Source organism: Sceloporus occidentalis, unplaced genomic scaffold (assembly GCF_023333645.1).
Source record: "Sceloporus occidentalis isolate IW3139 unplaced genomic scaffold, rSceOcc1.0.p SCAF_6, whole genome shotgun sequence".
Lineage (NCBI taxonomy): Eukaryota > Metazoa > Chordata > Lepidosauria > Squamata > Phrynosomatidae > Sceloporus > Sceloporus occidentalis.
Window position 1 is genome coordinate 34,206,910 of NW_028316986.1, and position 16,698 is coordinate 34,223,607.

Below are 16,698 nucleotides of genomic sequence, written 5' to 3' on the forward strand. Positions count from 1 at the left end.
CTATTAATTGTGTTCTGGTTCATGTTGTGTTTTGGAAGTGGATGTTTTTTTTTACATTTATCTTAAAATGTGAATCAAATAATTTGCTACCAATCTCTACTTAAGGAAAGATTTTAAAATTTAGTAAATATGCCTACCTGCATTTGTAAACTCAAAATATCTTCAGATTTGTAATTTATAATTGCAGTCAATTATCAATAAGTATGCTTACCATAACTTTCTAATTTGGGATAAAATCAAAGCTAACTTTTTTGCTTGTATAAAGCAAGACATAAGATAGACCTAAACTAAAACAACAACTGTTTTATATTCCAGAAACTGGTGAAACAGAAGGCTAGTACACATGTAATGTTAGTTAACAAATTAAGTAGGATTAAGGGATGAAAAGCAGACTGTAGTAAAATATCTTCCTTTGCTTTAATGCAGTGGTTCTCAACCTTCCCAATGCTGCGACCCTTTAATACAGTTCCTCATATTGTGGTGACCCCCAACTGATGGTCTTGATTCCTAAAACCATTGGAAATATGTGTTTTCTGATCGTCTTATGCAGCTCCTGTGAAAGGGTCGTTTAACCCCCAAAGGGATCGTGACCCACAGGTTGAGAACTGCTGCTTTAACATGTCTAACATACAAATCCACTTCTTTCTCTCACCGTGGTTAGGCAGTACATGGAATACATCTAACCTTGGTTACTTTCTTTTCTCTGTAGGAGGCAAACTGTGGTCTTATATCAGTAAGTTTTTGAACAGGAGCCCTGAAGAAAGCTTTGATGTCCCTAAATCTAGAAGATCCAGTTCTACCAAAATACATTTGCATCAGGCAACTCCTAGTCCCCAAGATGGTGGAGGTAGCATTGATTCTAGAGGAAGCAATGATGGGAGCATGCTGAAGGTTTTACCGCTGAAGACCAGTCTCACTCCAAGTTCTCACGATGGTAGTAGTAACCAGGAAGATGGCCAAGAAAATTCTCCTAAGTGGATTGATTCTGGGTCCAGTTCAGAGGAAGAATGCACTACAAGTTATTTAACATTATGCAATGAATATGGACAAGAAAAGGTTGACCCCAGTTCATTAAATGAGGAGCCTATCCTGAAAGCAGATGATGACATTCTCACTACCAAAGAGTCAGCTGGCTTCCAGGCACACACTGTTGTTGTCAGTGGGAATTTGGGATCTGCATTGACATCTCAGGAAGTAAACATTTTTGCTGATGATGCTGATCCTGAAAGAGCCAGCCCTACTAGAATATCAGAATCGCTAAGTAAATCTAAGAACAGCCCCATGGAATTATTCAGAATTGACAGTAAAGACAGTACCACTGAACTTCTGGGGCTTGATTTTGGAGATAAACTTTATAGCTTAAAATCAGAATCATTAAAACAGTTTTTGTCTATGCCAAATCGAGAGAAAGGCCTTGATGCTATAGAAAATGAATTGGGCCCTGCATGTCACGATACGATCAGTAGGGGTTCAAATGATTCTGTGCCAGTGATCTCTTTTAAGGATGTAGCCTTTGATGATGTCAGTAGTGTGGATGAAGGAAGGCCTGACCTTCTGGTGAATTTACCAGGCATAATAGAGCCAACAAAAGAAACTATAGTGGATGGTCCTTCCAAGCCGATGGAGCAGAATGGAGACATTTTGGAAAACAAACATTTGGAAACCCCAGATGTCTTGCAACTGAACAACAGTGCAGAGCCATGTAAAGTGCTTGAGCAAAAGATAGACCATTTGGCTGGAGAAGATACAAGAGGGCAGCACAGTGACAACCAGGAAACAGTCAGGACATTCCATATGACTACCAGTGACCCAACTGGATGTGGTGATAGAACTCATTTTCAAGGGCCTGGAATAGGAGCATCTTCATCATTGGATGCATTCAGCAGGGAAGACAGGTGGTTGACATATAACACGAAAGTGAGCACTAAAGTATGTAAACCAGATATAGACAGTGAAGCTCTTTTGCTGTTTTCTGATCATATTGAAGACTCCCAGAAAGAGGACACGGTTCCATCTCTGTTGCACAAAGCAGAAAGCAAAGAGTCAGATGTGAGAGTCCGAGGAGAGAATGAAATACACCAAATTTTTCAGGACCTTGATGAGAGATTAGCACTAACCTCCAGGTTTTACCTCCCAGAGGACTGTGTTCAAAGATGGGCAGCTGAAATGGTTGTAGCCCTTGATGCCTTGCATCGAGAAGGAATTGTGTGCCGTGATTTGAACCCAAACAACATCTTATTGAATGATCGAGGTCAGGAACTTCTGCAAATGCATTTCTTTTTATTCGCTGTTGCTTCCAATTAACTGAGTAGGCGTTTTATCTTGTAATTAGTATCTTCATTTCCTGTCTAGAGCTTCATTATCAGTGCAGCAAATTCACCCCCAGTAATAGCTTCTAGTACTTAATGATGCCATTATTCTTAATGATACTGTTTTTAGCTACAAAAGGAGTAATTACAGTTCACTTCTGCAGAAAATGGAAGGGAAAAATGTTTTGATTTCTCCTGTCGTTTTGTTTTTAGGACACATTCAGCTAACGTATTTTAGCAGGTGGAGTGAGGTTGAAGATTCCTGTGACAACGATGCCATAGAGAGAATGTACTGTGCCCCAGGTTAGAGCAATCACCTCAAATGTTTCACTTGGAAAACAGATTAGCAGCTTTCATTTTCTCATGGAGCTTTCATCCCATCCCACCCTCTGTTCCTTGGGAATACAAGCTGTTCAATATCTGCTGGCATTTTAAAAAAATTTTTATTGTTTAAAATGTTACCTTGGAATCTGACATGGTAATAGCAAAACATTGCTTAGCAGGAGAACCTTGCTATGAATGGTAGCTTTAACATGTATGCAGAATGTTACTGAGACTTTTTTTCATTAATTTCATTTTTTCACTGGAAACAAACTTCTGTGCATAGGCCGTGGAAATGAATAGGAGTAAAAATGTATAATGTGAAAACCTCCTTTGTGTGGATCTACAGTGCATCCAGGCAAATATTCTTACATAGATCCATAATGCAACCAGAGACAGATAAACAGGGAGTGCAAGAAAACACTGTAACAATATCATATTTTCACATGTTTAAGTTCTAAAGAAAGCTTGTTATAAACCTGACCTATTAATTTCAGTGGAAATTATAGACCCTTTCACATGTTCTCTAGTTAAATAGAATAAGCATGTAAGGCGTGGGTTCATCCCTATCCCTTGCTACCTCTGTTGCTCTTCTTATGTCTAGCCTGCTTTGTGGAGGCTGTCTTCTAGATCATTTAGATAGCCTCTGTTGATAGATGCTCTTCAGACCATCACTTTTCATTAGAGGAGAGCCATAGAAGCTGGGATGGAGAGAAGAGGAGCTAATGTAATCTCCATCCTTATGTATTTATTGTAACTCTTTAGAGTACTGTACATCAAATAGGGCTTAAGTACAACTGATGTAGTTTGGATTGAACAGGAAGCAAAACTGTGTAGTTCTATCAGTCAGTTCAGCTTCAGAATGATGTGGTGAATTGTGGAAAAATCAGGAAACGCAAGTACCTTGCGCTTTCTGTTTCTGTGATTCTCACTAATCTGTTCCCCTCTACAAAAAAATCTCATCACAGAAAACTAGACATCTCTGCTGAACTAGTTTTCTGTGTGCAGGGAAAGTTAGCATTCAGTAATATAACGTCACCTCCACAATCTGATTTTATACACTGTTAACGCACAAGTTTAGCACCTTAGGTAATATTGAGGCCCAGGCTATGTTCAATACAAATCTTCTGCTGGGAGATGGGCAAGTTTCTTGTGAACATCATCTCCCAGGTTGGACAAGTTCCAAACGTTCTGCTCTGCACAGCCCTTTGCAGAGCTACCCTTAGAACTATTCTGGACAGTTAGGTGGAAACTTTTAATGTTGCAGAATTTGAAAGCTTGCTACCCAGAATTGGAAGTCAGAAGGAAGGTTCCATTCTGTGTTCTTTTCTAAAATCTCCCTTCCAAGGAGAAGGTTGTGAAAGTCATTTGTGACTTGGGTTTGTATAAATTATTTGTTTTTGTGTTTGATACCATTTGCCCTGGTTCCCAATTCATTTCAAATACCAGTTCAAAAGTCCCAGAAATGGCCAGCGTCTCCACATAGGGTTGGGAGAGACTTCTACTTGCCAGAATTGACAGCACTGGGCTAGATGTCATGATTGTTTGATTCAGGATAAGGCATTTCCTGTTGCCTTTATAGCTTGATGGAGAATATTTGAAAGGACTGGTTCCTTACATCGGATTCTGCCCTTCATTGAGATCTTCAAAGAGTTCTCTACTCCACCTCCCATTACTATCTAATATTAGGTCCTCATTGTCTAATGAATGAGTTCAGACCATTCTTTTTCATCTGTTTTTTATAATGGGCAATATACGGGCATTCTGCTGGTGGAACAGAGGCATCCCAGGAGAACTGAGGAGGCTTCCTATCTCCTCTTTCCACTGTAATTGCCTGCAATTGCTTGTGTGTCCCCCAAACTGATCTTGATGGGGTGATTCCCTCATCCCCTAATCTACAATAAGTTTCAATAAAATAAATAAAATCCAGTAATATTCAATCAAATGCAAAAAAACAAACAAACAAAAATCAGACCAGAGTACTGTTGGCTCTCCATAGCCATGGAATCTGCATCCATCAGCTACCCACGGTGTGAAAATATTTAAAAAACCACCAATAATTCTAAAAACAAGCCTTGATTTGGCATTATAAGAGACACCATTTTAGCAATAGCAATAGCATTTATATTTCTATACAATTGAACAATACAATAGCATTTACATTTCTGTATTCTTACCAGTGAATTTAGCACTCCCTAAGCGGTTTACAGTCTGTAAGCCAGTTGTCACCAACAAGCTGGATACTCATTTTACTGAACTACAAAAGGATGAAGTGTCGGATCAAACTCACAACCTTGTGGTTGCAGTACTGGCATTTAACCACTGTGCCACTAGAGCTCATTGCTTTACTATGCCACTGAATAAAATGGGTCTTGAACATCCACAAATTTTGGTATCCACCAGGGGAGGGTATGGAAAAAAGCCTCAGTGGTTACCAAGGGCCCACTATATTAGCCATGTTAAATAATGCAAGTATATGAACATTTTCATCCTAGTAGATTACTGTGTGGACTCATCCACTCCTTTACTAATAGGGAAATTGGAATGTTATTATCCTTTAGATTTCCCATTTCTTTGACTTTTGCCATGGGCATCTTGCCAAAAGTAAAATAAAACGTGTCTTAGGGTAAAATATACAGTGCGCCCTTGCTTTACGCGGGGAATCCGTTCTGGACTCCCCCGCGTAAAGCAAATACCGCCTGTGCACGAGCCCCATTTAAATGAATGGGGCTCGTGCACACAGCGGCGCAGTGGCACACATGTGTCACAGGCACACGTCCCGTTAGGCCCTATGGGACATGCTGGCCCTTCTCCCCGTGCGGCTTTCAGTGTATGCTGAAAGCCACGTAAAGCGCACCAGCATATGATGCGGGCGCACTGTAATAAGAAAGGTGAATTTCTTGAGAGTATATATTGACCAATTAATATATAAATACCATTTGTGCTTTAAAATGTCCCTGCAGATTACTGTAAAATGAATGGATACATGTACATCTGATACAAACCAGAGGTATATTGATCCTCCACCCCTCATCCCCTCCCGTTTACTGTTTATTTGAAGCCAATTATTAGTTTTTATCCTATAACCTTGATTGTTGCTTTCCATTTTGCTACAATGTTATGGTGCTGTGCTTATTATTTAGCCTTCGGCCATAAACTAACATAAAAATAAATGGCACAACAGTAACATTTATAGATCTAGATCTAGATATTATGCCTTTCTAGTGTATAAATGGGCATACTGGAATACTTCAAATGAATATAAATACTGAGATAAAATCAGTATAAATGGCAGTGGGTTGAACTGAATGTCCCTTGTGGTCTCTTCCAACTTTATGATTCTGTAATTCCAATAGAATTAATAGATAACCAGTGCTAGATGGATAAAATTTCAAGGAATCAAAAAATCAAGACCAACCTCAGAATTGTATATAGCAGAGGTAAAAAAACAAAATTCCCTTCCTCCTCAATCAGACCCTTGCAAATACGATATCTTACCCTTCTCCTGGATCAGGTATGGACAACATGTGACCCATGGACTATTTATGCTCTCCACCCCATTTTCCCCTGTTGTGGGAAACATCAGGTGGTTTGTTGGCAGCAATTGGGAGGATGGGGCTCCTCATGGGTCCTGGGTAAGCCAGTATATTTCCTCATGAATTGAACAATAGAATCTGGTGGCCATGAGTGGAGTGAGTGTTCCATAAAAAGACTTCCATATCAGGGAAAGATCCATCCAGATTAAAATACAATCATAGAATCATAGAATAATCGAGTTGGAAGAGACCGCAAGGGCCCTCCAGTCCAACCCCCTGCCATGCAGGAAATCCAAATCAAAGCATCCCCGACAGATGGCCATCCAGCCATCAACACATAACTTCTGCTAAAAACACATAAATAGTTAACACACACAGCATCAGCTTAAAAGAACATATAAGATCAATATATATTAAAACAAATAGTCCATGGTTTAAAATTCATAATTTTAAATTCAAAATTTAAATACCCTGGATAGGCCTGGTGAAGAGACTGATCTTTAATGCTATTTTAAACTAGACAGCCTATTCAGCTGTCAAAACTCTTCTAATAGGTCATTCTACAGTCTAAGGGTGGCTGAAGCAAAAGTCCTCTGGGTGACAGTTGCCAACCTAATCCTGGCTGACTAGACTATATGTCCTCCAGAGGACCTGAGTGTAAGAATTGTATTAAATAGAAGGAGGCAATCCAATAGTTGACCTAGACTCGAACTATGTAGAGCTTTAAAAGTAATAACCAACACTTTGTACCTTACCTGAAAACTAATTGGGACCTGATCGTTTTTAAGACCATCAAAGACATCTGCCATCACATCTTGGGGCTAACTATTGGGACACATGTTGATGTGCTTTAACATGTTTAGATTAAATGCTTTACCATGCAACTGAAAGTAGACCTAGGTGGCACAAGGCTGGCATGCCCATTAAACAACAACAAGCTTATAATTGGGCTGGTACACTGTGTGTCAATGTAGGTAATTGATTTTAATATTGGTGTAATAGGTTCATTCCTAGATATACCAGTAACCAATCTGGCTGCCATGTTTTGAACTAACAGAAGTTTCTGAACTTGGTACAGAGATAACCCAATGTACAGCTCATTGCTGAAGTCCAGCCTTGAGGTTACCAGCACATGCAACACAATATTTAGGTCCTCCAGCTCTAGGAAAAGATGTAGCTGACAGTTGAAACTGGTAGTAAGCACTCCTGGCTTCACATCTATCTGGACTGACATTTGGAGTGACAGATCCAGACGTACTCCCAGGTTGCAAACAGTCTTTCAGGGGAAGTGTTACCCCATCCAGAATTGGTTGACATACTTCCAAACTGAGGCGAGGACCCTTGACAGTGAACATCTCCATCTTGTCTGGATTCAACTTCAGTTCAGTTTTTCCTCATCAAACCCATTACCTTATCCGGGCATTTATTCAGAGGAGACACACTATCTTTACATGAAGTTTGAATCATGTACAGTGGGCCCTTGGTATCGGCCAGGGTTTGGTTCCAGGACTCCCCACGGATACCAAAATAAGTAGATACTCAGGTCCCATTAAGAATACAAGAATAGTAAAATGGTTTGCCTCATATAAAATGGCAAAAACAAGGTTTGCTTTTGGAATTTGTTATTTTTGAATATTTTCAAGTCGTGAATGGTTGATATTGTGGATATAGAGGACCAGCTGTATTTGGGTGTCATCAGTATATTGATAGCAATGTACCCCATGTCTCTGGATGATCACCCCCAGTGGTTTCATGTAAATATTGAACAGCATTGGGGATAGAATGGCACCTTGCCATATAACAGCTCTTTTTCTTGAGGAGCAGCTATCTTTAAGCACCATCATCGAAACTACTGAAGTACGGTGCCTCCAATTCCCAAACTCCTCAGGCATTCCAGAAGGATACCATGGTAGATGTTATTGAATGCTTTTGAAAAGTCCAAAAGTATCAACAGAGACATACTCCCCTTCTCAATGCTCAGGTGAAGATTGTCCGCTAAAGTGACCATAAACAGTTTCAACTCTATATCCTGCTCTGAAGCTCATTTGAAATGGTTCTAGATAACTTGTAACATCCAAGACTGCCTGGAGTTGAGACCCTTGTTAAATACCATTTTATTTCCTCTGTAGTGAAAAGAGCCAGTGTGGTGTAGTGGTTTGAGCACTGGCCTATGGCTCTGGAGACTAGGATTCAAATTCCTATTCAGCCATGGAAACCCACTGGGTGACCTTGGGCAAGTCATGTTCTCTCAGCCTAAAACAAAATCAAAAGACAAATTTCTCTGAACAAATGTTGCCAAGAAAACTTGATGATGGGTTCACCTTAGGGTCGCCATAAGTCAGAAACGACTTGAAGGCACACAATACACAGTGAGGTGAAATATGTCCTGGGGCTTTTATTCCAATTTAATTCACAGATTACATCTACAGACTTTCAGTGCTTAAAGTTGTACATGTCTGTGTTGTTTTGAGTCGTGTATATGAGTGACCAGATCTCAAGGCACTTTAGTTACATTGTACAGTACAGCTATATTCACTGAGGCTGCTGACATTCATGCACACATTTGTATACTCTGTTTCCAATTTACATTTTTGTACTGGTTTCCTATTACTGCAGCAAGTGTTCTTTGAAGGTTAAACTTTCTAGAAGCCTGCAAATATATAATGGCTCATCAAGACAAGGTTGCCTATTGTTAATTTGTGTCTTTGGACTTATCTACACCAAGAGCTGCCCCAGATTCTCTTCATTACCTCTGCACTCTTTAGCAACACTGAGCGGCTGTCTACACATGTGTCCTGCTGTGCCACTTGGCATGCACAGGTCACTCCCACTGAAGTCAGAAACAAGGTGACTAGCTTCAGTCGCATGACTGGGCACCTCATTGTGAGAATCTCAGTGGGAACAATTCATGGCTGTGGCACTGGGCAGCAAAAAAGGACATGTGTGTAAATAGCTGCCAGGCATCCCCATGGAGTGCTCTGGATTTTCCTGCAAAATCCAGAGCAAAAGGTGAGTTTATAAAAGCTGATTTAAGCAAAGATTGGGCGGATATGGTGTGGAACTGGCCTTCCCTTGTGAAGACAGTCCACACTCGAACCTTTATCTTACAGAATCCTGAAGTTTCAAGTCTGATGAGGCACCAGAGCTCTCTGACACACCAGGCTGAATACCTCACCAAGCTACAAATCCCAAGATTCTATACGATAGAGTCATGACAGTTAAAGCAGTGTCAAACTGCTTTAATTCTGCTGTGCACCAGGTAGTTTCAGTCGACCTGTTTGCAAAGGCAGGTGCCTTTTCATGTTGCACTGATTGGGATACAGGAGAAAGGGCCCAGACCATACAATCTTCTGCTGCAGGCAGTGACTGAGATAAACACACAGAGAGAAGAGAGGGAGACTGGAGACGATGGTGGGTTTGTCAAGAATTACCTTTTCCCTTACCTACATTGACACACAGTGTACCAGCCCAATTATAAGCTTGTTGTTGTTTAATGGGCATGCCAGCCTTGTGCCACCTAGGTCTGCTTTCAGTTGCATGGTAAAGCATTTAATCTAAACATGTTAAAGCACAACAACATGTGTCCCAGTAGTTAGCCCAAGATGTGATCGCAGATGTCTTTGATGGTCTTAAAAAAGATCAGGTGGGAAAGAGACATGGCACTTAAAATGGAACTCTGTATGAATGTAGTAGACTTCCAAATACTACATATGGTCAGCCATATCCATGGATTCTTTATTCATGGATTCAACCATCCACGGCTTGAAAATATTCCAAAAAGATGCAGATTCCAAAAAGCAAATATTGATTTTTATGTTTTATTTACGGGACACCATTTCACTATGCCATTGTATATAAGAGGACTTGTGCATCCATGCACTTTGGCATCCATGGGGTGTCCTGGAACCAAACCCCAGAGGATACCAAGAGCCCAGTGTACCAGATTCCAATAACTCATGGGCAGGCTATCACCTAGGAGTCACAGCTTGATTTGGCACAACAGTCCTCCCAAGCTGAGGAAATGTATCTGGTGTAAACACATTATGAGAGCCCTATAACTGCATAGGTACACTGCTTCAATCCCACTCCCAGAAGCCAGTTGAGGGTGAAGCTCCAGTCTGTGTAGACTCTAGGATTGAGTTACCATCTGTAAGCTATGTCCTTGAAGTTCATTTGTTGCGTCTTTAACAGTTATTGCTCCACTCTAGAAACAGTATTGCTTTTCTTATCCCAGAAAAATAAGATAATGCAGATGTACAGAGTACTGTTTTTATTAGTCCAGCTCAAACGTACACATCAAATACTAACCTTTACTGAGATTTTCTTCAGAGATTGGAAGGAGGACCAGAGATTGAGAATATTACTTTTTAAAGTGGGGGATGCTGAGAGTTGTAATACCTCCAAAAGTAACATGTCCGTGTCTGAGTTTGGTTCTAGGACTTCCATGGATACCAAATTCTGTGGATGATCATAGTACAGAAGTGTTCCTTATATAAAATAGCAAAATCAAGGTTTGCATTTTGGGATTTTTTTTAAAAAAAAAATGTTTTTAAGCCGTGGATAATCTGGCAGAATCTATGGATAGGGAGAGCCAATGATACATAAACATGCTCTTGGTGTTTGTAATCGGAAAAACCCCCCACATGACTTAGAAAAGAAAAATGGCACATCTCTCAAATTTGCTTTTCCATAAACAAAGGCTCCGTCTGGTTTGGAAACATACATTTGTTGGTAAAGCGTCTTTGGCCCGAAAACAGCTTTTGTCAAGGGAATGATTTCTCAGTGTACACCAGTAGGTGGCAACCTACTATTAACTGATTTCAGTGGTCACCTTGGCCCAGAGTTTCTCTTTGCTGCATTAATGCTCTAGATATAGAAGAGCATTGTGGTAATTAATTGTGCTCATCTGCTCTTTCAGTTACACAAGTTATGGCGGATTCTAGCTGGGGTCACCCATTCAGCCATTTCCTCCTAGTTCATAGGATGGGCAACTTAATCCCATTTAACTTGACATCAGTGATCTCTTGACATCGGGCTGGCCAAATAAAATGCTTGTTGCCTAGATAAAAAGTATTTTTCCATTCCCTAAAACTGAAAGAGGCATGGTTAATTTCAAAATTCATCCCAGCAGTAACAATAATGTTATGTGTTATTTTTCTAAAACATTTGTATAGTAAAAATACCCAACAACACTGCAACTGTGTGTTGGTGGGATTTACTCTGATAAGAGCAGAACTTCATGTTATCAGTGTAACTGCCAAAAATGGTTCTATGGTAAATTTCTCTTCTCTAAATAGTGCCATTATGTCATGACACTGAATGTAGGAGTAGGTGAGAAGTTCATTTGAGGTTTTTTTTTAAAAGAAGAATTTGCAATATATTTGCAAATTTCTTCATATTCAGACTAAAAAGAACTTGTGAGAAAAACTATTCAAATATGAGAAAAAGCAGAATAGAAAGAACTTAGTCTATCCAGGTCCAGGGCTTTCAGGGCTTAATTCTTAAAAGCTGTCAGTTGAAATCAGCTATTTTTACTCAACTATCTTAGGCTGCTGCCACACTGCAGAAGTAGTACAGTTTGACATCACTTTAACTGTTGTGGCTCTATCCTATGGAATCCTGGGATTTCTAGTTTGTTGTGACACCAGAGGTCTCTTGACAGAGAAGGCTAAATATCTTACAAAACTATAAACCCTAGAATTCTTTAGCATTGAGCCCTGGCAGTGAAAGCGGTGTCAGACTGCATCAATTCAGCAATGCAGATGCAGCCCAAGGGCCAATTAGGGCTGCTACCTGTTTTCTTCCAAGAGGCTCTTTTAACATCTACAGTACATTGCACGCAGTTGTCTCCATGGTTAGAATAGTGCCATCCAGGAAATTTTGCAAATGCAGATGAGTGAGGGAAATGTAGTTGTTTTTGAAGAGTTTACAAAAATTCATGATTCTGATATTTGGAGTGGAAAGAACTTGTGAATGGGGGGGGGGGGGGGGCAAAACAAACCAGAATGCCAGAGAACATTTAACCAGCCAGTGTTCCCTTCCCTAACCAAGGGGTTCTTTGTTCTCTGCAGCAACTGTGGCTACATCTGCACGGCAGAAATAATGCAGTTTGACATTGCTTTAACTGCCTTGTCCCAGTGCTATGGAATCCTAGGATTTTTAGTTTCTTGTGGCACCAGAGCTCTCTAACAGAAAAAGCTAAATATCTCACAAAACTACAAATCTCAGAATTCCTTAGCATTGAGGCATGGTGGTTAAAATGGTGTCAAACTGCATTATTGCTGCAGTGCAGATGCAGCCTGTGTCTCATGAAATAGTCAGATATGCAAAGCAGAGGAGGAGGAAGAAAACATTCAGTAGTAGTTTTTGCTGCAATTGTTAATTAGGAAGAGACTGTAATTTAAGCTAAAGTTGTGAGTTATGTTGTTGACTGATAACCATAATAAAAGTAAAAAAAAAACTTGAATCAACTTGTTATAGATAGGATAACAATAGCACATTTGCAAAAACTGTACTTGAAATGTGCCATGTTATCTGACAATACCGCGTTTCTAGATTCTTGGATAGACTGTGACAAACTGATGGCCCAGAATTCCAATCAATAACAGTTGGTAGACTGTGAACATGAAAATAGCATTGCACCATCTTAGAGCTCATCCTTTGCATCCAGAAGGTTGACATTTCACCCCAGTGCATCTTCAAGGAGAATCTGGGAAAGATGCTCCCATCTGAAATCTTGGAGAGCTGCTGCCACACAGTGTAGATATGGGAATTGTGTAGGCTGTAGAGGTTGTTGTTTGACTGCAATGCCCAGCAGCCCTAGTCAGCCTGGCCAGTGGAAAGTAATACAGAGAGTGCAGTTCAACAGCTGCAAGGCTGCACAGTTTTCCTAAGGAGAAGAACATAGGACTCAGGTGTGGGAATCATGCCACCCTTCAAATGTTGCTTGACTACAACTCCCTGCATTCCTCACCATTGGCTGTACTGGCTAGGGTTACTGGGAACTGCAGTTCAATAACGCGTGGAGGACTGCTATCGATGTTGCACACCTCATTATTAGTGATGCTGTTTAGGGCTTCTGGACATCATGCTCCCTACACCAACTAGAGGTGAATGGTTGGATATACATTAACCTCTTCAATGGCAAATGACTAACCAGTACAAAAACATAAGCAGCACATGAGTAGTTCCAATCACATAGGGGTAGCTATGGCAGGATACAGACCACCTGCACCCGCCCCTTTCCCCGACGGATCGGGGCATGAACAGCCACAGCGGCAACCCCGGAGGCCCCAATCCGTCGCTTTTCCAGGCCTTGGGGAAGCGGCAAAACAGCAGCGGGGAGAGAGAGAAAGGGGCCGCTTGGCTCCTTTATCTTCCGTATCGCTGGCATGGCCATGTAAAGGCTGCGCCAGCGATACGCGCAGTGAAAGGAACTCTGTTTCAAAGCTCCTTTCGACGCCACTGAAAGGGCACCACAAGCGCCCTGTAGCGGCGCCAGCACGTCATGGCCACACCTCGCCGTTTGGACGCAGTGCGGCTGTCATGTCAAAATGGCGGCGTCCATGTAGACAGGGCGCCGCCATTTTGACGTACAGAGGATGTACTAAGGTAAGGGAGCGTCTGAATGGTGCGCGCTCCCTAACCCTAGAATCCCTGCCACACTACATTTTGGCGGTCTGTATCCCGCCCATGTTAATTTATGGCATCAAAACCATGAAGTGTTGTGTGGCACTTTCAGTACTAAAGCATTCATTATGACATAAACTTCTGAGATTACCCCCATCTGACCTTTTGTACATAGTTGTTACTCATAGCATTTCATGCATCTTGTGAAGGGGACTGTTTTCATTGAAACCTTATGGCACAGCAAATGTGCTGATCCTTAAGGGCCACAAGAAGCTTTGTTGTTCAAACTGATATTCATTTTAAAAAAATCACACACACACACATATACAATTTATATATATTTATTATAAATTAAGTGTATCAAAGCGGGTAGTGTTTGAATAAAAGGGCAAAGTTGTCCTGATCTCATGATGCAAATGTTTCACTTCTGTTTAAACATCCCTTTGCTCCGAGTGTCCCCTGGGAATCCTTATCACATATTTGAGCTAAAAAAACATTAACCACCTGCCCTGTGCTTTGTAATATCAGCAACCGATCTTTTTATCTCTTGGTTAATGTGCCTTAGTATTTTGAAAGGGGGAGGAGAGCAGGAGGGAAAAATTCCAGTAACAGATTCGATCTACAGGGACAGAAAATTTTGAGCAAATGCCAAACTAGCAGGGGGGCCATTATTCTGCTCTATAAATAAGTTTGAAAAAAGAAACAAAAACACACACACTTACACACAAACCTTTTAAATCAACATGTTTTGGTCTAATTGAGGGGAAGACAAGAAAAGATAAATTTTGAAATGCAAATGATCACCTTCTGTTATTGACATACATTTTTTTGCTTGCCAAGTTTATGATCTTGAATTTTAAAAGAGTCATTGCCAGTGAAAGAAGGCAAACGGCAGAAGCTGCTGCTGCTGTTGGCTCACAACTAATCTGAAGTTTATAAAAGTGCAATTTTAAATAGATGGGTGAGTGTGTGTGTGTGTGGGGGGGAGTAACCATTTCCTGCAAGGAATGATAGCTGACTAAAGAATATCTTAAATGTGCAATCGATCAACTTTGCTTAACTTGGTGCAAAATTGGATCCTGCTGTCACCCAGCATCTCTCTGTAGTTCTAGGGAAAGGGCTTTTTCTGGTGTCTGCCACCTTATCCTACAGCCACAGGCAACATGGATTCAACATGGGACCTTCTATCTACAAAGCATGTGCTGTACAATTGAGATATAATTCTTTCTCCTTGTCCCCAATATGCTTAATATCTCTCAACTTTCTATGAGGCTGTTTTCCTCTTTTTTTCACACTTTTTTTTTTTTGCTGCAGCTGCCAGCTACCTAGAGGAAAGTATGTCTGAATGTATACAAAAAACTGTGAAATATCTACAACTTTTCTTTATATGTCTAGAATGATAGGATAGGGCTTGCATGCTATGGCAAGGTTGTGTGTTAATGTTCCCCCCATGTCCATCAAATGACCCAGAAGAATGACTTAGAGCTCTTCAGCCCTTACCTCTTAATGCCTTGGAAAGCTCTTGAAGAGTGCTGTTGTTATAAAGTCTTTTAAAGCTTCTCGCTGCTCAGCAACAAATCTTCCTTGCTTCCAGTGTTGTTAACACCCGGAGTCTCACCTTGCTCATGTTGACATTTCAGAGAGGAAAAAATGATGTTGTGGAGAAAGAGAATTTTATTTGTATAAGTAGTTCCAAGAAAATATACATATAGTGTTGTAGAAGTGTTGAGCTTTAATCATGAATCCTGTGCACATAGAGAACTTCAGTAACTGGATCAACTGAATGCATAGAGGGTTGACTCTCCAAGGGAATGGCGAGCTCTGATAAGCAGGAGAACTTCATTGCTTGAGGTCCATTCACACTACACAATTGTTGTTGTACGCCTCTAAGTAATTTCCAACTGATGGTGACCCTAAGGCAATGCTATCATGGTTTTTTGGGGGCTGAGAGAGAGTGACTCACTCAAAATCACCCAGTAGATTCCCATGGTGAAGCAGGGAATCAAACCCTGATCTCCAGAGTTGTAGTCCAATGCTCAAACCACTACACCATGCTGGCTACATAATTATAATGCTATTATTCCATTTTAACTGCCATGGTTGTATCCTGTGGAATTATGGGGTTTGTAGTTTAGTTAGGCACTGGAGTTATCTGACTGAGTTAAAGTGGAATAATCACACTATAATTGTGTAATGTGAATAAACCCTTGGAATGCTGGCCATCATTTTACCCTATTCTATACTGTATACTCACTTGATGAACAAATGTATGCTTTACCCCATTCTTTCTTGCATTAGAGCACACGATCTGAATGTTGTATGTATGTATGTATGTATAGAAAGAAGAGCTTGGAAAGTTACTTTTTTTAATTATAACTCTTTGGGTCCCATGCCAGGAGATAGGCAATTTATAAATTAAATTAATTTAATAAATAGAAATCCCCCTTCCAAACCAGCAAGTCACTGGTCATGCTGTTTGTCAACTCTGGAAGCTGTAGTCCAAAAAGTAGCTTTTCCAAACTCTGCTAAAAAAAAAAAAAAAGGGGGGGGGGAGATTAGTTATTTTTCAATATAATTGGAAGTAGCCAAGAAGGGCAGGCTGGGAATGAATGTTTATCATCTTTGATAACACAGCGCTAAACAACTTTGTCCTTTTCATATTGCCAGATGGCTTTAAAGGAAGTGTTAAAATCTATCTTGGAGTAGCTAGCAGGAAGAAAAAGAAAGATCCTTACTATCACTGTTAATCTCTTTGAACACAAGGAGGATTTCTCCCCTTTTTTCACAAAGCAGAAATGAAATGTTCCTTGTATTTCAGGCTTTTGTTTGTTATGGTCAAAAGTTTCTTGGTTTCTTTTTCTTTTTTAAAAGTCACGTGCATATGATTTGCTTTTAAACCTAAT

The 16,698-nt window shown here is 40.4% G+C and overlaps 1 protein-coding gene across 7 annotated transcripts in view; it reads left to right on the forward strand.

The window, feature by feature from the left end:
- LOC149310606 (inactive ribosomal protein S6 kinase delta-1-like) overlaps window positions 1–16,698 on the forward strand; it is a 149,137-nt gene that overhangs the window by 120,160 nt on the left and 12,279 nt on the right. For 6 of the 7 annotated variants that reach the window (XM_089529284.1, XM_089529286.1, XM_089529285.1 and 3 more), the window contains 2 exons: window positions 710–2,251; window positions 2,523–2,612. In XM_089529284.1, coding sequence (XP_089385410.1) covers window positions 710–2,251; window positions 2,523–2,612 — 1,632 coding nt within the window. The remainder of the gene's footprint in view (window positions 1–709; window positions 2,252–2,522; window positions 2,613–16,698) is intronic. The other variant, XM_089529288.1, reaches the window with a different exon arrangement.